The sequence below is a fragment of the Chiloscyllium plagiosum genome, chromosome 18, assembly GCF_004010195.1.
Source record: "Chiloscyllium plagiosum isolate BGI_BamShark_2017 chromosome 18, ASM401019v2, whole genome shotgun sequence".
In the NCBI taxonomy this organism is placed as follows: Eukaryota; Metazoa; Chordata; class Chondrichthyes; order Orectolobiformes; family Hemiscylliidae; genus Chiloscyllium; species Chiloscyllium plagiosum.
This window is the reverse complement of record NC_057727.1, coordinates 33,883,597-33,911,251: the sequence shown is the minus strand read 5'-3', so window position 1 is coordinate 33,911,251 and position 27,655 is coordinate 33,883,597. Positions and strand designations below refer to the sequence as shown.

At 37.8% G+C, this 27,655-nt stretch overlaps 1 protein-coding gene across 1 annotated transcript in view; it reads right to left on the bottom strand.

Moving 5' to 3' along the window:
- Positions 1 to 6: 6 nt before the first annotated feature.
- Positions 7 to 27,655, bottom strand: part of kctd6a (potassium channel tetramerization domain containing 6a) — a 33,507-nt gene continuing 5,858 nt past the window's right edge. Inside the window, exons 3-14 of the mRNA XM_043708637.1 lie at positions 27,250 to 27,441; positions 24,592 to 24,746; positions 23,836 to 23,943; positions 22,925 to 23,044; positions 18,531 to 18,646; positions 16,278 to 16,450; positions 14,465 to 14,630; positions 11,229 to 11,419; positions 6,355 to 6,516; positions 4,127 to 4,232; positions 2,628 to 2,845; positions 7 to 1,967 (exon numbers count right to left, since the gene is read on the bottom strand). Of these exons, the coding sequence (XP_043564572.1) occupies positions 1,826 to 1,967; positions 2,628 to 2,845; positions 4,127 to 4,232; positions 6,355 to 6,516; positions 11,229 to 11,419; positions 14,465 to 14,630; positions 16,278 to 16,450; positions 18,531 to 18,646; positions 22,925 to 23,044; positions 23,836 to 23,943; positions 24,592 to 24,746; positions 27,250 to 27,441 (1,849 nt within the window). The 3' untranslated portion in view covers positions 7 to 1,825. The remainder of the gene's footprint in view (positions 1,968 to 2,627; positions 2,846 to 4,126; positions 4,233 to 6,354; positions 6,517 to 11,228; positions 11,420 to 14,464; positions 14,631 to 16,277; positions 16,451 to 18,530; positions 18,647 to 22,924; positions 23,045 to 23,835; positions 23,944 to 24,591; positions 24,747 to 27,249; positions 27,442 to 27,655) is intronic.

Genomic DNA, 27,655 nt, shown 5'->3' with positions numbered 1-27,655 from the left:
GGTGTGATTTCAACTTATCAATCCACCTTACAATACTCCATTATTTCAATAGGTTATTATTGAGTCCATAGAACAGATTAGATGTTTAGATGTGTATAGGGTACCAAAAATGCAAGAAATATGTACCCTAATGTCATATCTAGGAAACAAAGCAAATAGCACTGCTGCGACAAGACAATGTAAATTTTAAGATAGAAATTGAGTTAACTGTTGTACTCTATAACTTAAGGTAAATGTTGATTTTTGATTTCATATCTTTGCATGAATATTTTAGTAAACAACCCCAAATGTCATTTACTATTTACAACAAAGAAAGTTCCCTCTTCCAGTAAATGCATCAACTATACTTTCAATTTTATAGATGCAGAATCTGTAGTATAATAGCTTGTGGGGGTCCCCAATTTATGAATGGCTAGGCTTACAAATGGGATCCCATATACAGTATAATTGTAAAGATCAGACAAACAAACATTTCCTATACTTATGAATGGCTTTTTTATACTTGCAAAAAGTCAAAAACGGAATTTGTTTGCAACTCAGGCCTGCTGATATATCGGATTAAGACCTATAAAAGGATTAACCGTAATAGTCTGTGATGTCAAAAGAGGAAGTGACATGGACTCTGAGTTCATGATTAAAAAAGAAAGTAGCATGGAAAGAAGTTAGTGTAAGGAAATGTGCTTATAACTGAATAGTTTATAATAACATTAGTGTTTTATAGCTCACAGTCTTTGACTGGTATTGTTATAACTCCAACAATAATGAACCCAGAGAATTAAAGGACAATTTTTGTTTTATTATCCTTTATGGGATTTGGATGTCGTCAGTTAGGCCAGTAGTGTGGGGACATATTGACAAGAAAAGCTGTGGGTGTGTTCTAACAAAGCGTAAAGACTAACCTTTTAGCGTTTTTGTAATTGTGGGTTGAAATGAGAAAGAACTGTTTTAAAGCCAATATTTTGCAAGGATTGCAGCCTATTTTGAAAAGCAAGTAATCGAACACTAATGCCATGCATTGTCGTACTCAGATGGAGCTTTGCTTGGTGACAAGTAGTTAATAGGTCTATGGTCTAGTGACCACAATGTCTTTTGCCTGTGTGAATGTTTCTCAGGGAACTGATCAGCATGGGGTTTGAATTCAAATCCAGAGAAGTGATCAGATCTCCACCAGCTCAGGTTTTTCCTCTGTTCTCTACTGTCAAAACCCACTTTACTTTGAAGAAAACTAGTTAATCTTTCCCTCTGCAGTTGCTGTAAGTTGTGACTTTTAATTGATAAGTCAAGAAACATGAAGTGAACCAGCCACTCTCTGCCTCTTGAAAACCAATGGAAGCATTTGGAAACAGAAGACAGAAAAAACCTTCTGAAAAGGACCAACTTAACTTGGGAACAAAAGACTAATGCGTGTGTGTATGCGCACATATCAAAAGGGAGTTTATAAAGGGATTATAGTTTCAATTACTAGTGTTATATGGCAATAGTTAGTAAATAACACCCCCTCTAACCTTGGTGGTTGCCTCAAACAGATCTCAGAAGGCCATGCTGTTTATAACTATTTACCTGCAGTTAGATTCCAATTACTTGTAATAACTAGTCATTCTTGCTAAGTATAGAAAACTGGGTCTAGAAGACCGGTAAATTGAGGGAATCATTGTGTATGTTTAAAGAACTTTAACTTTTCTGACAATCCTAGGAATAGTGGGGCTGATTTTCAGTACATTATCCCTGAGAGTTGTGACATAAGACATGCGTGCACAAAAAAAATCTTCCAGGCAACACCACTGGATGGGCTGCACGTACAATTTGTTATTCAAATGAATGAAACTCAGGGTACCTTTGCATTTGTGGGGGCTTTCTGAACCCATTCAAAGAGGCGTTGGTAAACATAGCCATCATAATTACCAATTGCAGAATTCAGCTGTTTGTCAGGATAATCAAATGCATCAGCTATGGAGACAGCCTTTTTCCTAAAAACAGAATATTTCACTAAGAAATGTTTTTATATATTCATATAAATATTAATGGAAGTACTGGTATTCATTAGTAATACAAAAAAAGTAACAACTTGCTGTAACATTTTCTTGCTGAAATGAGCATGCTGACATTTTGCTTTTCTGGTTTTGAGGTGTGTCCTCAGATGAATTCTTCACTCAGTACTCTCAACTGCAGTTAAATCTTTTAGCTTTTCAAGAAACATTACAATAAGTAATTAATAAGATTTGAACTAATTTTATATCAGAAGTCTATTTCTTATTTTTGCATCTTATGATTTTATCAAGTCTAAAACATATATCAGAACTAAATCACTGGTACTATTTACAAGAGTACCGAGTCTATGACTGCAGTAGCTGTAGTTCAACCCAGCTACACATGAACCAAAATCACAAACACCAACTTGTTCAGCATGATAAGAGAAGTGATGCAAAATATAAGCACTGTATATTGTTTTGAAAGGTAGATCTCGTCAATTTTGCATAAAATGGAGTTGATGATAGTAATGAAATCCACTCTCCAATAGTCAGCGTTTTTTTTGTTTCATCTGGTTACCAAGTGAAGACTACAAAATACATTAGATCTATATGTTTTTTTCTCATTGAAATGGAATGTACACAAAGAAGTGACTTTACCGGACAAGGGATAGAAGACGCTGTTGAGAGGTAGTCATCAAGTCTAGTTGCTTTCCAGTCAGATAGCCATCATATAAGAAATCCCCAGCGGTGTCTAGTATGCCAGTCAATGCGTAAAGATCACACAACATTTTGACCACTTGCTGGATTTCAGGCTCAAACTTTAATTTTTCCAGTGTCTCAACAAAGTTCTTCACAACTATGTAATGGCAATGAGCCTGGAAGGTCAAAATACAGATTCAATGGAACCCAAACTCAACAAACATTTCTTCTCTCAACAAAGTATTCTTACTAAAAGTATTTTAGTAAGTGAGGTTAAGAACAAAATTAATAAATGTTATGACTATATTTCATTTATTACATAATGGAGTCAGTAGGGAGAGTGGAAATAGAGTATTACCCATTCATTATGTTGTGTGAACTAGTCCTATCACAGTTAACTCTTTCACTATTGCATAGTTACCAGGCATTTGTAAATAAAAACACTACTGGACAAAAGCTAAAAAATCCAGTTAAGAAGCTGGCATTCTAATAAACGAATAAAACCAAATGCAGTGCGCATTATTACACCTGGAATTTTTTTTTGTTTAGTATGATCTAAGACATGAAGTGATGCAAAATGTAAGTGCTGCACTGTTTTGAAAGGTAGATCTGATCATGGATAAGCCAACAGTAAATTTACAGTATTATACATATAAGCAACTTTGCAAAAGGCAGACACCGGAATGGCTGTACTTTACTATAGAAGGTTTGGCAAAGGCAAAAAAACATGAAAATGATCTGAGCAGATGGATCTTACATTTGACAAGTTAGATTAATTGAATTCATTTTCATGTTTCAACGTACATATTTTTCCTCAATGCCTCCACATACTAATGTAAAATTAAAGCAAATTATTAAATAGACATGAGAAGACACTGTTGTGAAATTTGAAGACAAAAAATGATAGAGCTTGATGACATAACATATTGCTGTGGACATTTGTAGTCTATACTGAAATCTTCTATATTTTCAGGAAGTAAATCATTCATACATATGAAGTTGAAGTTAGCCTGAAGGATTCTCCTTCTCAACTCCCCTAGCCTGAGGCAATCCTCAGATTAAACTACGTCCAGTCACCTGTCTCTGTAAGGGGCGAGTAGGCCTGGGGTCTGGGGTTGAAATTTCACACATCTTCCTCACTGTGTCATCAAGTGGGACCCTATTCCTTGCATGAAATCAAAATATACTTTTGCTGATCAAATCAAGGCTTTCTTTATTTGCAATTTTCTCTCTCATATCCCAATATGACTTTTTCAAATCATTTTGCTCTCTCAGGGTGTGTGAGATTTGGGTGTACAGTATAGACTATTTCGACTTGCATTTGGTTATTGCGGCACTAATGCAACGATAAATTGGAGATTCAGGGAAAATGTAACTGCAAGATAATTATGGATGTATGTTTAATCATTGTTTACTTTTTGACTAAAGTAATGAGAACATATAAACCATAATCTTACAACAGCAGCCCTTGCAAGCTGTACAGAAGTGCTATTCCAGGCAACATGTCGCTCAACCCCAGACTGAAGCAGAGACTGCAACTTGATCCCAGCATCCTTAATCAGTCTGAAGGAAATAGAACAACACATGACTGAGTAATCTTAAAAGACAATTAATCAGATTCAAAATGACTCTTAATTGAATGAGTGTATGGTATCATTACATGAAAAAGATTATTCTGCACTACAAAATTACGCTATATTGACATTTAATATTATTTCCTTTGAATGAATATTAAATTCCAATTACATTATTGTTTATGGTAAAAGGTATCCTAATATACTAACAAGTGATGGCCTCACTATCATGTCCACAGCTCAGATATCATCTCTATGTAGAATGTTTATATCACTATTTGACTTCTAAATTTATATTATGTTCTGGTCTGAATGGAGCACTGTCCTGTTTCAACATTACTGCTACAGACTTGTACTGGCAATATGATTTATTATTCTGTTCACTATAATTTTGTCCTATCAAAGGTATCAAGTGAATAACATTTTGATCATGACATTACATTCATTAGAAACAAGTGATGTTGTGTTGAATTACATTTGGTAAATCTCAGAAGACACTTTGACTAGGTCACTACATGATTGAATGGGTCATTAGCAAATTGCTTTCACTGGCTGTCAATATTGTGTATCTGCTTTCACCATCCTGTGGATTAGCTATTACTCACTGTACAATCACAATCACTGTTTTGTTTTTCTTCCAATTCTAAGAGAAAATACTGCACTAAAGTCATTACCCATTGGTGTAGCTTGGTCTTTTTGATTCCCATTCCAACTGATTCACTTTTTAAAATGTCCCGAAGCTTCACACAACCCACAATGATGCTATTTTTGTTGAATATCACATCCACCAATCCCTACGTGTTTTCAACTACTGTTTGTGCTATCAATGGCCGAACATGCTACTCAAGATTGTTTTTCAAATCCTAAGTGCTCTCATACAGGACAAAAACAGGCGTAAATTGTGGCTTACCAAATGGTAAGATCCAACTAATGTAGTCTTGCCAAATGAATCATCACCTTACTTTATTATAATGCATCTAAATTTTACAGCTTACTTGACCAGGAGTAAACTTGAAGCTCATTCATTTACTCTGGAGTAGACAAAAGGGAAACTTTTCCAATCTGTTCGTGGGATGTGGACATCACTGGTCAGGTCAAAGTTTATTGCCCTCTCCTATTTGACCTTCAAGTACGTGTGATGATGCGTACCTTTAACAAGGTTATGGTGTCCTTGGCTTTTTTTTTCCAGAGAGGTCATAAAAGACACAGACTCTGAAAAGTCTAAGTTTGAAGGACTTTAAGCCCAATTTGATTATAGCTAACAAATACTGCCTCAGGCAAAAGGCGTTTAAGTTTCAAAAAATACCTGTACAATGAAAGGGGAGTGGCCAGTTCCCCCAGTTCAGCTTTTCTTTGGTTTGGTTTGGTCAGGCTATTCACTGAAAGCAGTCAGGCAGTTGTGAAGCTGCTGGACCCAAAGAAGCAGGTCCCTGTTGAAACTCTCTCTCTGACTTCTCTCCTGTAAGACCCAGTGTTTGATTTTACCTTTTGTGTCAAGGGGATTGTTGCAAGTATTGGGAACAGCATCATTAAGTCGAGAGTTACAACTTAACCGATCCGAAACCCAACAGTCGTGGCTTGACCAACTGCATCACTCCTGGGATATCCGCTATACACCTGCTTAAACCAACTAGCGGAGTTAGGGTCTGGGCTACTTTCTTGAAATGTTTTGAGGGGTTCTGGCCTGGTCCATAACATATGTAACATGCTTGGTCATTTCAGAGCGCAATTAAGAGTCAACTGCATTGCTGACAGTCTAGAGTTACATGTAGGCCAGACAAGGTAAGGACAGTAGATTTCTTACCTAAAGGATTCCAAATGGATTTCTGCAACAACTGACAAAAGACTGTGCTTTCTAGTTGGTGGCCAGGAACCGAAAGGGAGATAGTTAAATTATCTCTTGTTGGCAACATGCCTGGCACTCGCATGCTGTGAATGTCACGTGCACATTACATTTGGGGAATTTTGTTTCCTATGGATACTTGCTGAGTCAATTTTAAAAGACATACAATGATTTAAAAGTTCTTTTAGAAAGTTTGTTCCACAATCTTCTGCTCATTCCGAGTCTATGTCATTGATAAATTTCAATCCCAAATAGTAATGTTACTGACCTGTGTGCCCTGTGCTTGTAGGACTCTATATAAATGAATGGTTTGAGGAAATCATTTTTTTCCTTTGCAGAACAATGAGAAGTTACCGGTTCATACAGGTAAGAGACAGACTGGGGCAGAGGCTCACCACAATCTATTTTGTTAAGGCACTTGATTAGAAACCTAAATAGAGAAGAAAAATTACATTAGTTCCAGCAGGTTAAAATGTAAACTTATAGTAGGGGCAATTTCATAAGTGCAGATTGGCCTTACCCAATGACTGCAAGAAACTGAATTTAGCTACAGGACTATTGACACAGAGGCTACTTGGTCCAGATTTCACAAGTTACTAATTTATTAAACTGCTTTGCTGTAGAACCTTTCCCTATTTAGTATATTTCTGTTTGGTATCAGATTATGTTTTTAAAACTTATACCCTTTTGAAACTTCTCCATCTTCTTCTCTTAACCATTTGTTTTCTTATTCATTCACAGGATGAGAGCGTTGCTAGCTAGAACAGCATTTATTGTCCATCTCTAATATCCCAGAGGGCAGTGAAGAATCATTTACATTACGGTGGGTCTCAGGTCACATGTAGGTCAGACCATGTAAAGATGACAGTTTCCTTCCGTAAAGGACATTAGTAAACCACATGGGTTTTTTTTTCCAAAAATGGTCGTTAGACTCTTAATTCCAGATGTTTTTATTGAATTCAAATTCCACCATCTGTTGTGGCAGGATTTGAACACATGTCTGAGAACATTACCTGGGTCTCTGGATTAATAGTCCAGTGATAATACCACTAGCCCATTGCCTCCCCTTATTCTATGACTGACCAGTAACCTAATTGTATACATTCAAAATACCACAAAGTAATGAACTACTGAAAAAGTGCTTACTCAGCCTGTATAGATGCTCATGACCCTTACATTTTTTTTATTCATTTGTGGGACTTGGGCATCGCTGGATGACCCATCCCTACTTGCCTTTGAGAAAGTGGTGATGAGCTGCTTTCTTGAATTGCTGCAGTCCACTTGCTGTGGGTTAACCCACAATGCCAGTAGGGAGGGATTGAATGTTTGTAGATGTGGTGCCAATCAAGTGGATTGCTGTGTCCTGGATGGTGTCAAGCTTCTTGAGTGTTGTTGTAGCTGCACCCATCCAGGCAAGTGGGGAGTACTCCATCACACCTGACCCGTGCCTTGTAAATGGTGGATAGACTTCGGGGTGTCAGGAGGTGAGTTACTCACTGCAGAATCCCCAACCTTTGACCTGCTCTTGTAGCCATTGTTTATGTGAGAGTCCAGTTGAGTTTCTGGTCAATGATCACCCCAAGGATGTTGACAGTGGGGGATTCAGTGATGGTAATACCGTTGAATGTCAAAGGGCAGTGGTTAGAATGTCTCTTATTGGTGATGGTTTTTGTCTGGCATTTGTGCGGCGCAAATGTTACTTGCCACTTGTCGACCCAAGCCTGGATACTGTCCAGATCTTGTTGCATTTGAGCATGGACTGCTTCCATATCTGAGTCGTCCTGAATGGGTGCTGAACACTGTGCAATCATCGGCGACCATCCCCATTTCTGACCTTATGACAGAGGGAAGGTCGTTGATGAAGCAGCTGAAGATTGGATGTGGAACGACTGCAGAATTTAGATCTGATCTGTTGGTTGTGGGAACCCCTCACTCTGTCTATCACTTGCTGTTAATGCCGTTTGGCACGCAAGTAGTCCTGTTTCGTGGCTTCACTAGGTTGAGATCTCATTTTTAGGTATGCCTGCTGCTGCTCCTGACATGCCCTCCTGCACTGTCCATTGAACCAGGGTTGATCCCCTAGCTTGATGGTAATGGTTGAGTGGGGGATATGCCAGGCCATGAGACTGCAGATTGTGCAGGAGTTCAGTTCTATTACTATTGATGGCCCACAGCGCCTCATGGATGCCTAGTCTTGAGCTGCTAGATTGGTTCGAAGTCTGTCCTATTTAGCACGGTGATAGTGCATGGCAACACAATGGAGGTTATTCTCCAGGCAGGACTTCATCTCCACAAGGACAGTGCAGTGCTCACTTTTACCTAAACTGTCATGGACAGATGCTTCTGCAGCCGGCAGATTAGTAAGGATGAGGTCAAGTATGTTTTTTCCTCTTGTTGGTTCATTCACCACCTGTCGCAGACCCAGTCTAGCAGTTATATCCTTTAGAACCCAACTAGCTCGATCAGTAATGCTGCTGCCGAGCCACTCTTGGTGATGGATATTGAAAACCCCCACCCAGAGGACATTTTGCGCCCTTGCCACCCTCTAGGTATTGTTCAAAATGGGGGAGTACTGAATCATCAGCCAAAGGAGAACAGTATATAGTAACCAGTAAGAGGTTTCCTTGCCCATGTTTAACCTGAAGTCATGAGTCAATGTCAAGGACTCCCAGGGCAACTCATTCCCAACTGTATACCACTGTTGCCACCTCTGCTGGGTCTGCCCTGCTGACAGGACAGGACATATCCAGGGATGGTAATGGTGATGTCTGGGGTGTTATCTGTAAGGTATGATTCCGTAAGAATGACTACGTCAGGCTGTTGCTTGACTAGTCCGTGAAGCAGCTCTCCCAATTTCGGCACTAGCCCCCAGATGTTGATAAGGAGGACTTTGCCTGGTCGACAGGGCTGTTTGTGTTTTTGCCGTTGTCTTTTCCAGTTCCAAGATCGATGCCAAGTGGTCCGTATGGTTTTATTTGTTTGTTGTGACATTCTAGCGATTGATACAACTGAATGGCAGTGAGAGTCAACCCCATTGCTGTCACATGTAGGCCAGACCAGGTAAGGATGGCAGATACCCTTCTCTATAGGACATTAGTGAACCAGATAGGTTTTTCTGACAATTGACAATGGATTCATGGTCATCAGTCGACTCTTAATTCCAGATTTTTATTATTGAATTCAAATTCTACAATGGCGGGATTCGAACCCAGGTCCCCAGAACATTATTCTGGGTTTCTGGATTAAAAGCCGAATAATAATACCACTAGGCCATTGCCTCCCCCAAGGTCAACACCAGGTGGTCAGCATTCTCTGTCAAGCTTTCAATATAAATTCATACCCTACCCACCTGAAAATGTAAAACATGCTAAGTTGACAACCTGACATAACAAACGACTACCATAACGTAGTTAGCACGTCTGATTAACTACAAACCTTGTAGAATGCCTAGAGGAGGAGAATAGAGCAGTGAGGTTTAAAACAGCTGATTTGGTTATAAAACAGACTGGATAAAATTGCAGAAAAAAACATTAATTTTATACCAAGAACATGCATTTGAAATACAGAAGTGGACTGCTGATTTTTCACAGCTTAGACAAAAAGCGTACCATGTAGTGTTGTGATTAAATCACATTATGACCAAAATAGATGAGTCTTAAGATATAAATTAGGGGAATGGACTTGAGCATCATTTGGCACTCAAAGTTACAATCTCTCATAGCTAGGAGGAGCTCTTACTCCCACTGGATATCCTACTTGCAAACATAGCTGATGTATGTGCTTGCTTGTAATCATTTATTGTTCAATACAGCTCTAAAGTTGATTTGTGTGTCCAGGTCTCTGTTAGGACTGTATGGCAAGTTAATTATGGCTCAACGTTGGAATGCAAGCAAAATTTAAACAAATATTGTACCAATTACATAGAAATTTTTGATAGTAAACCATCTTCATTGCAAAGCTGAGCTATTTAAATAGATACCATGCAAATTCCATTTTATAATAATTTTACCTTTTCATTTTACAAAGCCGTACAAAATCCTCATCTACTTTAAAATAAAGAATGCTACACTACCAAAAACATATGAAATATAGTCTAGAATCTGCTTTCATCATTAAATATTTACACTAGCAGCAAATTAACATCATTAGACAGCAATTTGGAAAGTCTACCATTTCCTATAATTTATTTTAATTTGTGTGGGGGGCAAGCTATATTCAAAAGTCTAACTCTGTCTGATGTTGCAAGTTGAGTCAAAACAGCTAAAGTTGGACTGAAGGCACTGCTCCAGGAGCTGGTCTGAGGTAATGGTCTCAACAGAGGCAATTTGGAGTTTGGATTATTACTGAGTTTGCAACATCAAGTCCTCAGATGTCCTGAATGCTAGTCTGACACAGAAGCTAGCAGCAGAACTTGTGTATGGATTGTGCTGTAAATGCAGAATCATCCAGTTCAGATCTTAGGCAGCAAAATATGGAAGGGTGGGTAGCTTTATTCCTGCAGGTCAGGGTTTGTCCACAATGAGGAAAGATTGGTGTGTATCCAAGTGTAGTACAGCACACTGGGATAGCAGCAGTGCTGTTATTTCAACATGTAATATATTTCCCTATGGATTTATAGGCTTATAGGCACTTATGAAGAATGACACAAAGCAGCTATTGGGAGAGGCTGGAGTAATTTTCCCTGGAGAATCAAAGGCTGATGGGTGATCTTACAGAGGCTTATAAAATCATTAAGATATGGATGGGGTGACGAGCTAAGGTCTTTTTTCCCAGGGTGGGGCTCCAAAACTAGGCAACATAGGTTTAAGGTGAAAGGCGAAGGATTTAAAAGGGACCCGAGGGACTACTTTTTTATGCAGAGGGTGGCGCATGTATGGAACAAGCTGCCAGAAGAACTGGTGGAAATAGGTACAATTATAACATTTAAAAGGCATCTAGATGGGTATATGAACAGGAGGGGTTTAGAGGGATATGAGCCAAATACTGGCAAATGGGACTAGGTCAGATTAGGATATCTGGTTGGTATGGATAAATCGGACTGAAGGGTTTGTTTCTGAGCTTTATAACTAAAACTCTAAGTACTAGACTTGAAACAGACTTTAAAGAGCAATCTTATAATATTTAAAGATGTTTCTATCATACCGTGCAGTCTGCAATTGCAATACAGTGTTTTCCCCTTCATATGTACAGGAGGCTACCACCCGAGTGTAAAGAGAGGGTAAACCACTCAGTTTTGAGTAACCATGGCCACCACAAGCTCTGCGACACACTTCGACTCCAGCACTGCAGGCATCTGATATCAAAGCTTTCAGACCTGCTGACAAGGCATGGAGCTGCAGAGGAATAAAAAGTTGGACAAGTATTGACCAATTCTCTATTTAGAAATATCAGAAGGCTGTCATTTTCTTTTTCTTCAAGGGAGTATTTTATTGGCTAGTATTTATTTCTTTACCAACGGATCACAGTTCATGAAATGTTTTTCCCAAGTGTAGTCACGTAAAGAAATAAGTAATGTAGCAGCCACATGCCTCAGTCCTTGGGTCTCAATTATTTACTGTCTATATTAATGAGTTAGAATATGGAACAGTGCATCTAAATTTACTGATATAATTAAATCATGTGGCAAGACACGTTGTGATGTGGGCATAAGGAATCTGCAAAGGCATACAGATAAGTTGAGTGAATGGGCAAAAATTGGCAGGTGGGGTTTAATGTAAGAAAAAAGTAAGATCATGCTTTTCGGTCATGCTTTTAAATAGAGACAGACTACAAAAATGTGCAGCACGAGGGACCTGTGCAACCTTGTGCATGAAACAAAAAGTTGGCATGCAGATGCAGCAAGTAAATAAGGTGGCAAATGAAATTTTATTGCTTGAGTTTGGAGTTTATTAAGAATAGAAAAGTCTTGTTTCAATGGTGCAGGGTGTTGTTGAGGCTGGAGTACGGTGTAGTTTTTGTTCCCACATTTAAAAAAAGATATTCTGGCATTAGGCTGATTCCTGGGATAAAGGGTTACCTCATCAAGAATAGCTAAACAGATTAATTTTTCATTTATTAGTTTAGAAGAATGAGAGCGATCTTTTTGAAACCTGCAAGATTCTCAAAGGGGCAGGGTTTGACAGATTAGGTGCTGAGATGCTGTTTCACTGGTGGGATAATCTCAAACTAAGGGACAGAGTTACAGAACAAGGGGCCATTTCATTTAAAATGGAGACACAAAGGAATTTCTTATCTCAAATGATAGCAAGTATCTGAAATACTCTACCCTAGAGAGTTGTGGAGGCTAGACTACTAAAATATCTAGAAGTTTACATTAGATTAGATTCCCTACAGTAAGGGAAACAAGTGGAGGATCGATTTGTGAAATATCAGGAGTTCAGGGTCATGATGAGCTGGCATGCAAGAGGATTTGAGGCCAGGGGCAGATCAGCCATGACCTTTTAAGCCCATAACATATAGGAGCAAAAGTTGGCCATTTAGCCCATCGAGTCTGTTCTGCCATTCAATTAGATCATGGCTGATCTAAATCACCCTCAACTCCACTTTCCTCCCATCCCCATAACCCTCGATTCCCTTACAGATGAAACATCTGTCTATCTCAGCAAGCCAAAGATGACAGTCTTTTGTGGTAAAGAATTCCATGAATTCATCACCCTCAGACAAGAGATTTCTCCTCTCATCTCTCTCTCAAATGTGAGGCCCCTTATTCTGAGAATTCAGATTCTAATAGCACACTGTAAAAAAAAAAAAGTTTTGTCTTGTGTCACTTCTGTTTATGTCACTCATGTTAAGTATATATGCTCTGGGTACTCAATCTTTTCACCAATTGGAGTGGTCTCTCCACATCAAATTCGACTAGACCCATTATTTTGAATATCTCCAGCATCTGTTTTTCTAAATAATTTGTGAAGTCTGTAAAGTTCAGATCTTCTGGAGTGTAAAGTTCTCCACTGTTAGCAGGACAAAATTTACTGGCAAGTGTGCATACAAAAATCACAATTACCTGCCATATTTTCCTGAATTTAGTTTGAAAACTCACTGAAGCTTTTCTCTCATTACTGATGCTTTCAATACTGAAACATATTATAAATGCATTGTTGCATTTTACATCTTAATTGCCACATTACAAACGCATTTACTGAAACATAGAAATAGGAGGATTAGGCCCATTTGGTCTATTGAATGGCAGCCTCCAACTTAGTATCCTGTTCCTGCTTTCTCCCCAGGTATTTTTATGTGTTTTACTTATTGTTACTCTTAATCTAGGTTCTTTAGGGTAGATGATTCAATTAAATCTACGAAAGTAGCAGCTCAGTCCGGGACACACAAAATTCGGCAATTACTAACCATTTTTATAGAGATGGTTCAGCTTCTGACACTGACCTCAACTTCTTCAGTTGATTTTATCCTATCGGAAGGCTTTGCCTATGATTTTTAGAGTACATCTCAAATAGACTTACTCAATTAAAATGTTCAGGGCATATTTTTGTCAGGTGTCAAGAACAGAGTTTAAAGATTCTGAGATGAAGTTGAAAGAAAAAAAAACTGACAAAGAAATAAAAATGAGACAGATTAGATCTATATGTCATAACATTCTAAAATTAAAATTGCAAATAATCTTTTCACATCTTGAATTTAATAATATGTCTAAAATATTTATTAAGCCACTGACCGATGGTCACATTGAACTGATTCATATCATCCAGTTTGTCAGTCAGTCAGTTCCACATGCTGTTCATCATATTGGGAGATGGAATCTCACTCTTATTAAACACTTTCAGATACTAAGCTTCTTCTGAGAACACACTGCACAAAGTGCATCAATTACATCACATTTAGGGATCGGAGCTAGAGTCCATAAAGCAAAATGACTAACTTTGTAAAACCTCATTCGGAACAGAAATATACTGGTTGATAAATCATAGGCAAATTTAAGACTGCTTTACTTTCCTCAGAAATGCTGATAGTTAGCATGCCTAAAGTTAACACATTATGCATAATTTTCTGATATTTTCTCACATTTTTGCAAGTAACGTCAGCTTGTTTCGATGGCATCAGTTTTGCCTCTGTGTCAGAAAGTCATTAGTTCCAAGATCCATATCAGGATTACTTTAAAACAAAACTAACCCTCCACTAATACTTGCATGTAAATATGCTATTTCACTTATTTTAAATCACCATTACCCACTAGCACTGCTAGTATGTTGCACCTTAAGAAATTGGCAGCTAATGAACAGTGATATGACTTGCATGTTTCCTATCAGTCATTTTAAAGGTCTGGGCTGCAGATGCAATGGTTTTAATCCTGATTATTGTGCAGATTGCACGTTGCTCTGTCTGTAGATTCCCAAAATTAGCATTAAGACAAATTATCTTACCTCAGGCAATGATGAGGCATCTCCCTTGCTTTTGATCTGTACTTTCACTTGGTTGCAGAAGGCATCCAATGATGAGGACATGAAATGAAAGGCAAATGTTGTTGCCAGCTGGGGAAGAAGCTTCTGTTGCTGGGTCTGATAATCTAGAATTTTTGCTTCCATTTCACTGAGGACAGATCACAACTTCAAAATCATGAATCACAAAGCTGAATGTTGAATGAGTCGAGAGCGTCTTACTGGAAAAGCACAGCAGGTCAGGCAGCATCAGAGGAGCAGGAGAATCGACATTCTGGGCATAAGCCATTCCTCAGGAATCATGAAGAAGGGCTTATGCCCGAAACTTGGATTCACCTGCTCCTTGGATGTTGCCTGACCTGCTGTGCTTTTCCAGCAAGACACTCTCTACTCTGATCTCCAGCATCTGCAGTCCTCATTTTCTCCTCTGAATGTTGAATGAAGACATTAACCAGACAGATATTATCTGTCCTTTTTAAAATGGTAATCTTTGACATAACGTAATTTTTGTGTTAAACATTTTCTCGACTGGAACTACCATTTTCTTTGTTGGTTTGCAACAGTTCAGTTAATAGATACATTATTAATGGAATCACTACTGAAAACTCTGAAATCAAACTTGGTTTCAGTGAAAATATAACTATTAGGAAAGGAATGGAGAGTAATGTAAACAGGTTGTACTACAGGGTTATTAATGTACAACATTTGGCTTCATCCTGTCATACTGTGGCCAGTTAACCTTGGATTGTAGGATTTTATTGTACATGAAATAGTACAAAGAAGGGCACCCAAGATGACTGCAGGTATCAGAATATATTAAGAATGGTTAGAAAAACTAGGTTTACTTTCTTTGAGAAAGAGGAGATTGTGCGTAAACATATTTAAATTTCTCTATATTATTGAGATGACTGTCAAAAATGAAGAAGTCAGAATGTTCAGTCAGATTAAGGGTTCAGATACAACAATGCATAGTTTAAAAATTTATAACTTAGGGGCAAGAAAGAATGCGAGGTAGAATTCTATGTTACATGTTGGGTAACAAACTTGCCTAATTAGCTATCAGTAGAAATTAGGCGAAAGTGAGGACTGCAGATGCTGGAGATTAGAGTTGAGAGTGCGGTGCAGGAAAAGCACAGCAGCATCCGAGGAGCAGGAGAATCGATGTTCTGGGCAAAAGCTCTTCATTAGAAATCATTCCTCATGAAGGGCTTTTGCCAGAAACGTCGATTCTCCTGCTCCTTGGACGCTGCCTGACCTGCTGTGCTTTTCCTGCGCTACACTCTACCAGGAGAAGTTCTTAAGCAAACAGTAACTGCATCAAGACAATGAGGTATACTTCAGAAATAAACTCCAGTTTAAGAATTCCAAGAAGAACTTTAATTAAATACCTCACTATATCTGTTCAGTGTACTGACCTTGGAATACGAACATTTTATAACATTAAATATCCATTATTCGATACATTTCCTTCATATCAAGGATTATATCAAGAATATTATGCAAATAGGCTGATCTATCATCCAAATTTGTTGAATCTAGAGACATTTGCTGGTCTTGAAAATTTTAAAATTCTTATGTTGCAATCAGCACCTAAATGTACTGGTGAGAAATTTATTGTATATTTCCATAAAAATAGTTTTCAGATTAAACATCTGAAAATTCCTTCAAGTAAAGCCGCTTTTACTTTGGAAGTAAAATTTGCAGTAAAAATTTAAAAAAACACTTAAATGCACAGTTAACATGTAAGCAAACACTCACTCCATACAAATATTTATTAAGTGACAGAATTCCAACATACCCAGGCTTTAACTCTGATTGGCGTCTCACCACAGAATATCGAAGAGCAATAACACAGGCTTTGGAAAGAGGAATCACCATTTCTGAAGCTATTATCTTCACTCGAGTTAATACCATAGCAATGTAATTGATTCTGTCGAATGATTTCTTAATGTAGCGGCCATCTGAAGTAACCTAGAATGGCAGAAGGGATTAATGTAAAATTGGTATTTCTAACAAAACAAGGAGTAATTAATATAGAACATTATTCTGTGCATGAATTATAATCTGCAAGACTGGCATATGAAATTTATAAGCGTTATGAAGATGTGGGTGTATCTTTCAGAGAGAGAAGGGCTTGGCAAGTACACAGAGTGCTGGAGAATTTACAAAGTAACAGCACTCACTGAGTGGCCCAGAGACAAAGACAAATTTCAAATCTGCCAATCAGTTTGAATTATACCCAGAACATACAAAACTCCAATCAAGTTTGAATTGAGTATATTGACAATCTTAAACACCAATGACACAAACCGATGCCCTGGAGTTTAAGACTGGCAAAATTGAACAATTGAGAGGAGATCTGCCATGTCCTAGCAAGTAAGAGACTGCTTCAAAAAAATCTCTTAAAAAGTACCTTTTTGATCAGTAACCTATAACGCAGAAATTCCTAACAAGGAGAAAAGATGACAGTGGAAGATCTGAAGACAAGAACCTACAACTGCCTGGTTTTGAGATAAGTAGTGTTGTTTTGTAAATTTTAATTGGGAGTTTTATCGGACTAGTATTATAGAAGGGAAGCTAAAAGATAGTTTAGAGAAATAAATTGTCTATAATGGTTAGTTCATTATTCTCTATTATATTTTAAGGAATAAAGTTGTTAATTTTTACTTTAAATAGTTCTTGGCCACTCGATTTTTACAGATTACTGCATGCGATAAATCTTTTTGGTGTTCCTGCTTTTAAATTAAGCAGGAGGGTTTACCATGTATCATAACATAAGCTATTCACATTCTACAAGGCAAGGACTAGCATATCATCAGCACAGCAATATTTAGAGAATGTAGCAATGTAGCTTTTGTCATATGTACACTCAAATGTGGGTTGTGGTCCTCATCATTTTGTTTTTCACAAAAAAATTTTAACCTATTCCCATGACACTCAACATCTACAGTTTCACAAAATTTCTATACTATCAACATAAAGGCCCATAAGCATTCCCTCCAGGTCACTCAATCTGACTTCAACATATATTGCCATTCCTTAATTGTTCCTGGGTCAAAATTTGAAATATTCTTTATCTAACAGACTTGCAAAAGCACCTTTGAAGATCTATGACCCCTCAAGAGGGGCCTCTTGGTTCGAGATCGGTCAAAAGAATCAACGAATAGTCTGTTCAAAAAGCAAGGGTCTTTAGTTTATTGAATTAAGGTACCTTGATGCAATTCTATCCAGCACCACAGTGGTTAAGACTTCTGTGTTCCATGGTGAATTTGCGCAATTACATTTGAAAATTACACATTATTTTTTTTTAAAAAAAGAGACAGTACAGCCTTAATTACAAGAAAGACCAAACACATATAATAAGGTTACATGATTTACAGCAAGTTAATCCAATGATATTTCCTGGGAAAGGGTTCTTAATTACAAGAAAAGTCCAATCAACTGTAATATGGTGACACGATTGACAACCGGCTAATCTAATGGTATTCCTTGGAAAAGAAATCTTGTTCACGTAAATTGTCAAGCCATGTATCAGTTCAAGGTTAGTTCGAATGGTCAATTAACGTGTCAGTATTCATTTTATGAAAACTCTGTTGTCCTCTTATCTTTGAATTTCAGCTTAATTCTACAAATCAGCAGTACAGGTTCACAGGGTTCAATCAGTATTCTCACAGCCATTTTATAGTATTCTTTTAAATTGAAAAACTATTTTGTGCTTAATAAAAATCTACATATACTTGTTGCCTAAATTCAAATTTTAACTCCTCACCTTTAGCACAGAAACTACAGTGGTTTCAGAAAGCATACCACCATCACAAAAATTAGCTTTTAAAACTTCCAAATTCCAAAGCAATGGAATGAGATTGATTCAGTTTTTTTGGGAGATGTTCTGCATTCGTTTATTCTCCTAGCAAAATGGCCTGTACAATCTTCTCAAGAGCAACTAAGGGCTATAAATGTTGCCTTGTGAATGACTTCAATATCCCAGGTATTTTTTTTTTAAATTGAAAATTCCAGCTTAAGAATTATGTGAAGAAATTTAATTAAATACCTCACAATGTCTGTTCAGCATATTCTCCTTGGGAATACGAACATTTTGCAACATTAAATATCCATTGTCAACATGTTCAAAGGCCATCTTTGGACCGATATCTCCAATCTTGACACCTGGAGTTACATTAAAAATGCATTAGCATTATTGTCCATTTCTTGTTGAATTTTCCTGGGATGACGACATCATTAGCAAGACTGGAATTTATTGTATATCCCCAATTAATTTGTAGTGGTGGTGATCAGCCATCTTCCTGAGTGCAATGAGTAGCGCACTTGGCTATCTTCAGAAGGCAGTTGCATGGAAGCCAGGCTGTCTCCATATAGCAGACTCGTTTTCATGAAGGTCATTGCCTAACCAGATAGGTTTTTTTTTTGGGAAATCCAGTGGTTTCATGATCACCAGTGATATTAAGTTTTTATTCCAGATTTTATAAAATTTACAGGCAGTCCCGGGGTTACAAATGGGTCCTATTCTACAGTCCATTGGCAAGTTCGACTTGGAACACAATTCAGGACAATGGAAAGCAGCCGATTGTGTAGGAAATATTCATATGTTGGGTATTTAAATTTTAAAAACCACGTATAGGATCAGGTTTGTAAATTTGACACTCAAATCAGGGACTCCCGTACTGAATTTAAGTTCTCCCAGGGATGGAAATTCCTATATTCAACAAACTGACAAAGATTACAGAACCATTCATGTTCCATAACTCTAATAATCCTTCCCGTGTCATTTAAGAAAATGGAATCTATCATAAAGTCAGCTGAGCAAAATCTTGGTGCTCTCACATCAACCATTGTGTTATGCTTGAATCTATGCAGGTAATGGGAAAATTGAGAAACTTTCCCCCTCAGTCCCATTTCTCAGGTAATACTTCTTTTTTAGATGTGCAAAGAATTGAACTTTATCACAATGTTCCCTTTACAAACAGTTAAAAAGAGGGTGTATTCACAAAAACAGGATGAGCTTCACCAAGAGGTGAAAGGCTTAAGTCAGTTCCTCCACAAAATCTACATCAAAGATAAAGTCAAGGCCTAAAGTGAAGACAGAATCACATTTTTACTCTGTCCTCCACCACATATTGACATATTAATTCAGGACCTGTGGTGAGAAGATGTCTCCTACATCAGAAGACAACATCAAATTTCAATCCTGGACAGAGCCACCAAACTTTGTACTGCTTTTTAGATAACTTTTTATTTGCTCAAGATTTTATTTAATTTGCATATATCTCGCATCAAACTGAGTGCACTGTAAAAGCTTTTGTAAGTGCTGTGGTTCTGTTCGCCGAGCTGGAAGTTTTTGTTGCAAACGTTTCATCCCGTCTAGGTGACATCCTCAGTGCTTGGGAGCCTCCTGTGAAGCGCTTCTGTGGTGTTTCCTCTGGCATTTATAGTGGGCTGTCCCTGCCGCTTCCGGTTGTCAGTTTCAGCTGTCTGCTGTAGTGGCTGGTATATTGGGTCCAGGTCGATGTGTTTGTTGATGGAGTTTGTGGATAAGTGCCATGCTTCTAGGAATTTCCTGGCTGTTCTTTGTTTGGCTTGCCTTATAATGGTAGTGTTGTCCCAGTCGAATTCATGTTGCTTGTCGTCTGCATGTGTGGCTACTAGGGATAGCTGGTCATGTGTAAAAAGTGTGTAAAAGTTTGTAAGTGTGTAAAAAGAAAAATATTAATGAAGAGAAATGAAAGTACCTTACATTCTGAAACAGGACAGTTGATAATAAGGAAATGCCAGAGCAATTAAATAACTTTAGTTCTGTCCTCATGCAAGAAAACAAATATAACTTTCTAGAAATGTTAGGGAACCAAAGTTCTAGTAAGGAGAAATAGGAGGAAATTAGTAGAGGAACTTGGGGCGGCAAAGTGACTCAGTGGTTAGCACTGCTGCCTCACAGCACCAGGGTCCCAGGTTCAATTCTAGCCTAGGGCAGACTGTCTGTGTGGAGTTTGCACATTCTCCCTGTGTTTGCATGGGTTTCCTCCGGGTGTTCTGGTTTCCTCCCACACTCCAAAGATGTGCAGGTCAGATGAATTGGCCATGCTAAATTGCCCATTGTGTTAGGTACATTAGTCAGAGGGAAATGGGTCTGGGTGGGTTACTCTTCGGAGGGTCGATGTGGACTTGTTGGGCCAAAGGGCCTGTTTCCACACTGTAGGGAATCTAATCTAATCTAGTATTAGACTTTTTAAAAAGCCCTGGAGAAATTAATGGGGCTGAAAGCTGATAAATCCCCAGGGACTTGATGATCTACATTCCAGGATGCCAAGGTATATGCAAATTAGTGAATGCATCGATCATCCTATTCCAAAATTCTGTTGATTCGGGAAGAGTCCCAGCAGATTGGCAGATGGCAAAAATAACCCCACCACTTAAAAAAAATGGAGGGATGGAGAAAACAGGGAATTATTAACAAGTTAGTGTAATGTCATTATTAGGAAAAATATTAGTGTCTGTAAAGGAAGTACTAACAGGGCACTTAAAGTCAACGTGGATTTATGAAAGGGAAAAGCAGAAAGGGACAAAGAGTATAAATCTTTCTGTCGTGGCCTCATTATCCTTTCCCATATTAATATCTTTCTCTTTGGCCTTAAATCTGCCCTTTGATTTTCCACGTTTTCCCACGTTGTGATCCCTTGCTACCATTATTTAGTCTAAAATCTTCTCTACTTCTTAGGGTACGCAGTGTTAAGGATTGAGGAATTTCAACTGTGAATTATGTCTAGCTCTAATCTGGTTTCACTTGTTCAAACCTGAAATATTGGAAGCTGGGCCTCTGACAAACCTCACCATATCCCTGATTGTAATGGTGATTAATTCAGATTTCTGCTAATTGCATCTGTTTGCTTCCGTTTGCGAAGACTCTTAAAGTTAGGGTTTATTTCTAGAAAACAGATATCCTTTAGATATCAAGAAATACTTTATTAAAACTGACTATGCCAGTGAAACTCACTCATAAATGTATCTATTATTTCTTGCGATAATTTTCAATGTTTTAAAATTGGATTACAAAAGGTGGTAGACTAGAAACTCTGTTGCAAATTGCTTATTTTGTTTACCATTATTAAACCTATCAAGGCATAGCTGTATTCGTGAAAAAGAAAATCTATAGTCTTGCTAATTTTGCAGTTTTAAGAAAGATTCTGTGCACTGGTTTCTACCCCCTGTCAAAAATGGGAAATAATTAGGCAAGTTAGCCTTGGAAAGAAACTCCTTACTCCCCAACTCTATAGTTAAGTGCTGGCCAAGAAGGCCTACCAGCAACCTCCTGAGTTAATGTTCTTACCCACCCTACAAGAAAAAGAAAAAAAATCCCTTCTCTTAACTTACAGATAAGACTAAAATTTATAATGACAACACAAAAATAAAACTAAAGGCTCTGCATCTCAACATATGTAGTAGCCAAAACAAAATAACAGTGTCCAAATAGAATTGAGTAAGTATAACATAGTAATCATTACAGCGACATGGCTACCAGGATGACATGGATTGAGCCTTGAAGAACACAGGGCATTTAGCAATGACAGGATCCTAGGAAAAGTTGGAGAGGTGGTTTTCCTGGTTAATTATGGCATTAGCACAACAGAGAAGTTCAATCCAAGTTCAGGAAACCAAGATCTGAAAAGAAGGACTCCAAAATAAGGATGGAAAAATTTGAGTATCAGCCAAAGCTAACCAGAAATACAAAAACAGATAATAAGAGATTCTACAAATATTCAAAGAGAAAGAGTTAGCTAAGTGAACATTGGTCCCACAGCAAGTGAAATTGGACAATTAATAATGGAAACCAAGGAAATTCAGATCAACTGAACAGGAATTTGGCATCAATCTTCAATATAAAAGATACAAGTAACATCTCAGAAGCAGCAAAAAGTCAGGATGTTCAATGCATGGAGAAACTCAGAAAAATCAAAATCACCAGTGTGCGCACCCTTCCCCGATAAGAAGTGATACTTAGTAACTTATTTAAACTGTGGGCAGACAAGTGCCTAGATCCGGATCAACTTCATCCTGGGGTCTTAAAAGAAGCAGCTAGTAAAATAGTTGATGTATTGGTTATTTTCCAAATTCCTCGATTTGGAGGAAATGCCATCAGATTGGAAGATGGCATATTTATTCAAAGAGGAAGATAAAAAGCAAGAAACTACAGGCCAGTTAGCTTAACATCTATCAGAGAGAAATGATTAGAAGCTCTCATTAAAGAAGTTATAACAGGACACTTGGGTAAGTTCAGAGTTATTAATCAGAGGCAACATAGCTGTGTAATTTATTAGCATAACAATGAAAACAGTACTTTATTATAACTCATCCATTGTCAGAATAAGACAAGGCAGACTTTATTGCTAAAAAGACTTCCAAACGGTCAGGAAAATAAAACAAGCAGAATGTTACCTGGCAAAGCAGAATGGTCCAGCAGATTGCGAATCTGAACAATGAAAGCATGCATCCCGTGGCATTTCTCCTGGGTATACAGCTGCGCCAAAACCACAGCGTGATTTGCCGACCTACCCACTGACAGCAGTAAATACATTTTATTAAGACCTCTTTAAAAAAATGCAATAGATTATATTAATGCTTGTCCCCCAACTTGTTGGTAAATTTACAATATTCTGTTTGTTTCAAACAAAAGGCATTGTGTTAATAGCCTTCCTGGTATTTTTAAAAATGCTCGATTTACACACTAATTGCCCGTGAATTGTGTCATAGTTTACACTTTTAACAGTTAGGCATAATTTTCTATCTTTTAAACAAAGGTGATAATTGACAATACGATGCCAATTAATTCAGTCTCATCCCTTCACGTATTGAATTGTTGCTGACAGGTTTTAACTGTCTTTACTTTCTCAATTTCCCATCTCTCTATCTTTCTTTAGCACTTGATTTGACCCCAATTAACCTTCTTTCTCCATTGTTATGGTTTCTTTCTCCATCCTCAAATTTTATTTGTTAAAAACACTGTTGATTCTGTCATTCACTCAGGTTCAAAAGGATTCATTCCATCATCTCACCATTATAAGCTCTCACTTCCAGCAAGAAATGGTGGAGCAATTCAATGAAATGAAGCATTCAGAAAAGATCTAGCTAAGGACATACACTTGATTCCAGCAAGGCCCAGGCCATTATACTTCAATAACATGCATTTAGATAGCACCTGTAATGTTATAGTCTTGAATTATTGGAGTACAATGTACATAGATTTTCTTGAGTTAGAAATCCATTTTCATTCAAAGCAACTATATGGTCAGTGACAGGCAGAAATGAATGACTTTTAAGTCTAGCGAGTGAAAGGTTTTGAGGCTTACAGTCACCAGGCCACCACTTTATTGATGATGGTTTTGGTGTGTTGAGGATGAAATCCTGGTTGGAAGGATCAAAGGTTGCAGTTGTTTCTAGTCCTCGAAGATAGGTGCCTTAAAATGAACAGCAAGCATACTGATTAAGACCGGGATAAATGGAAAGTTAGAGATTACAGATGGAAACGAAAAGTTGATTTATTTACCGTCAAAAGACTACTATCCTTTCTGGTTGTCACTTATCTCAGGTTCAGCTGATGTGTTTGAGCCAGGTTTGGCTGCATTATTGACTTTAGTAAAGTATTGTTCAGGGGTTCCAATCACACAAATATTCTAAACTGATTGCTATATGTACCTAACTGAAATAGCATATCTATTCAACTACTTCAATTATATAAAGAAAGTCTGCTAAACAGCCAGATATCAGTTACTGGAACAGAGTAGTATTAAACTGATCTACAACTTGATCTAAAATTGATTGTCATTAAATTATTTTCAGAAAGGAGCCATTGTGAATTTGACTGAATGGTTGCACAACCAAGATCAGAATTTATTTGTCTGGTTCACAATAGAAACACTTCCCTCTGATTTGGGCCATAGTACATTAAGCACCAATATTCCACTTAGAAGCTGACTTTTGTAAATTTTAAAAGCCTAATTTATCTGAGTTTGATTCTGTAAACTTATGAAGCATTAATCAACTGGTACAATATAATTGTGATGGAAAAAGTGCTCAAACATTAGCTTATCAATTTGTCCTCTTACCATGGCCTAGTTCGGTTTGAGCATAGGTTCCAATAATTTGATAATCCTTAGCCAGTGGAACCCACTTGGCAATTTGTGCATCTGTTCCCAGTTCTGTGATGGTTGGTATAAAGACTCCGTTGTGGACTAGAAAAGCCAAATTTCCTCCCATGATTCTAAAGCCAGGAGAAAGCACAGGGTCAGAAGCTTGGAATTCTGAGGTGAAAAACTCATCTCCAACATTCTAAAGGCTTTCTTTTCTTTATTCTTTCATAAGGGTTGTGGGGCTGGCCCATCCCCAAGTGCCATTGACTGCAATGGTTACCAGTCTTTATAAAAAGGCAGTTAAGAATCAATCTGTGGGTCTGGAGTCACATGTAGGCCAGACTAGGTCAGGATGGCAGATTTCTTCCCCTAAGAGGGTATCAATGAACCAGGTGGATTCTTATGGCATAGGTTTCGTGGTTACAATTAATGTGGCTAATTTTAAATTCCAGATTTAAATTCAATTTAAAATTCCACAATAGTTGAATTTGAGCCCAGGCCCTTGGGTGACTAGTAGTAGGGTTACTACTATGTCATCACCTCACCAAATCCCCCTTACTGACAAAGCCCTGTACTGGAAAGTATCCTCTGCTTTTGTAAAGAGGACTGTAAGATATAAATTTGTGGTTTAGAATAAGAGTTGAAATCTGGCAACAGTTTCAAGTTAGAAGAAAGAAATATAATGGCAAAAATAAGCCAGCCCGCCTTAGGAATAAAGTACCCTATTTGTTTTTGAGTAGAAAGGGTTCTTAGTTTGATTATAAAATAAACAAAAGAAAAATGCTGGAGAAACTGAGCAGGTCTAGTAGCATCTGTTGGGGGAGAGAGAGAGTTAAATTTTCAGAACTCATGCTTTCCATGATTACTTTGGACACTGTCTTACAATCCATGAAATGAGACAACTTAAAAATTAATATCTGGCTTCATTTCATTAAATCTTCAGTTTACTCAAGGTAAGTTTGGAAGATTTCAATGAGAGTAAGAGGTGAGAAATCAGATTTCTGGCTATAATGAACAGGATATGTGGGGTTAGCCCATCCCCAAGTGCCCTTGACTAGAACAGTTACAAGTCCATATGAAAAGGCAGTTAAGTATCAAACTGAGGGTCTGAAGTCATATGTCGGCCAGACCAGGCGAGAATGGCTTGACTAAGCAATTAATGAACCTGGTTGTATTGAACCCACAGCTAAGTATGAGTGTTTTGCAAATAGTGACCAAGATGCAGTAGAGTTTAGCATCACGTTTATGCTAGAGCACCAAAGTGGACCACAATTTTGAAAGAGGAAGGAGGAAGATGGAAAATTTCCACGTCTGTTAACAGTTTGTAACTACAGACTAACAAGTGAGAGAAAAATGGGAGACTAGTATGGATGACAAAGGAAATACTGAAGGACTCAATAACAAAAATGCTTTCCTCAAGTAAAAAGCCAAGCACAAGAACAGGGATGAGCACAATAGCAATTCACAGAAATTCCAGTATTTCAAATGAATGGCACATGAATGGAGACTGAGTATCTTGGTCCTTACCTACTCATCCAGCTATATTCTGTAAACCTTAAAAGCCTTTATTGACATTTTTCTACTTGACATATTCACAGATGTTAGCAGGTGGAACATGATCTCAGCCCACCTAGCTCAGAGATAAGACAATATCACTGAACTACAAGAGCCCTCATACCTCTTTGTCCTTTTTTTCCCCCCAATCAACCTGTTCAGAGATGTTATTGCACACTTCTGGAGCAGGAGGGTTTTGAACCCAGGTCTCTCAATTCAGGGTTAGATATACTACTATTGCACCACAAGAGGACACTTTCAAAACTCCTTGTGAATGGTGCTGGTAGTTAAAAGCAGGTTTGTGGACTTGAGATAAGAGGAATTTTTTTGGAGGGCTCTTGCAGGGCAATGGTAGTGCTCCTACCTTTGGACCAGAAGCCATAGTTAAAATCCCACCTGGTCCTAGGTAGGTCACAACATCTCTGAACAGAGAGTGATTAGAAATATCTTGACAGGGATTTGTGACTTTTGGTTTGTAGAAAGGTTGGTAAAATGTGGAGAGAAAGTTGAGTCAGTTTCATTCATACCCAAAAAGACTGTTTTACATTCTGAACTGATGTAAACTGATGTAATGCCACCATGCTAGATATGCAAACACAAAAGGTTTTCTGAAATCAAGAAAACAGGACATAGAAATCAAACATACTGTAACAAGAATTTAGACGCACGTCACAAGACTGAGCTTAAGTAACTTGAAAGAGATAATTTTACAGTAAAGGTATCTTATTTGAGATAATGCCTTATATAATTATATTTTGCTTGTGAATGCATCAGTGTTCTTAAAAACAAAATTTATACTACAGCCAATATTCTCAGTTTGACACAAAATGGCATAGCAACTATGCTTTAGTGTTGATAAATGCCTTTGACTCCATGCATCGTCTATTTTTGACTCTAGTTAAAATACTGTGGAGCAGTGTTTGACTGGAATATTTCCACAGAAGGAAATGAAGACTTGAGTTCAGACCACACATGTACTTTCTTGGGACATCACTGGAACAAAACTGATAGTAGATCTCTTACTGTGTTTGATACCTGAGGAGGGAGTGGGAACTCTTACAAACAGGTTATAAAATATACCTATAAGCAAACTGCATCTCAGGTCCATCATCCATCCATCCCAATTCCTTCATTTTCTGCCACAGGCATACTGCTCTTTTCACAGCTAACTCATACTGCTCAATTGGTGTCAAGAAATACTCATTTTCTCGACCAAAGACAGTATCACCATTAATGACATGTTCTAATAAAAGAAAGAAAGCAAATGTGAAACTAAAACATTTAATATTACTTAAATTGAACCAATTCAAAACTAATGTTAAATTAATCAAAGTTGAGGATCTAAAACACAACTCATATTTCATTGTTAATTAAATTCTCTTCTGTGCTCCTAACTTGTTCCTCCCCAACACCACCCCCTATAGGACAGGCACTGTCACCTCCCACAGCCCACCCAACCCCCTCCCATATGACAGGCACCATCACC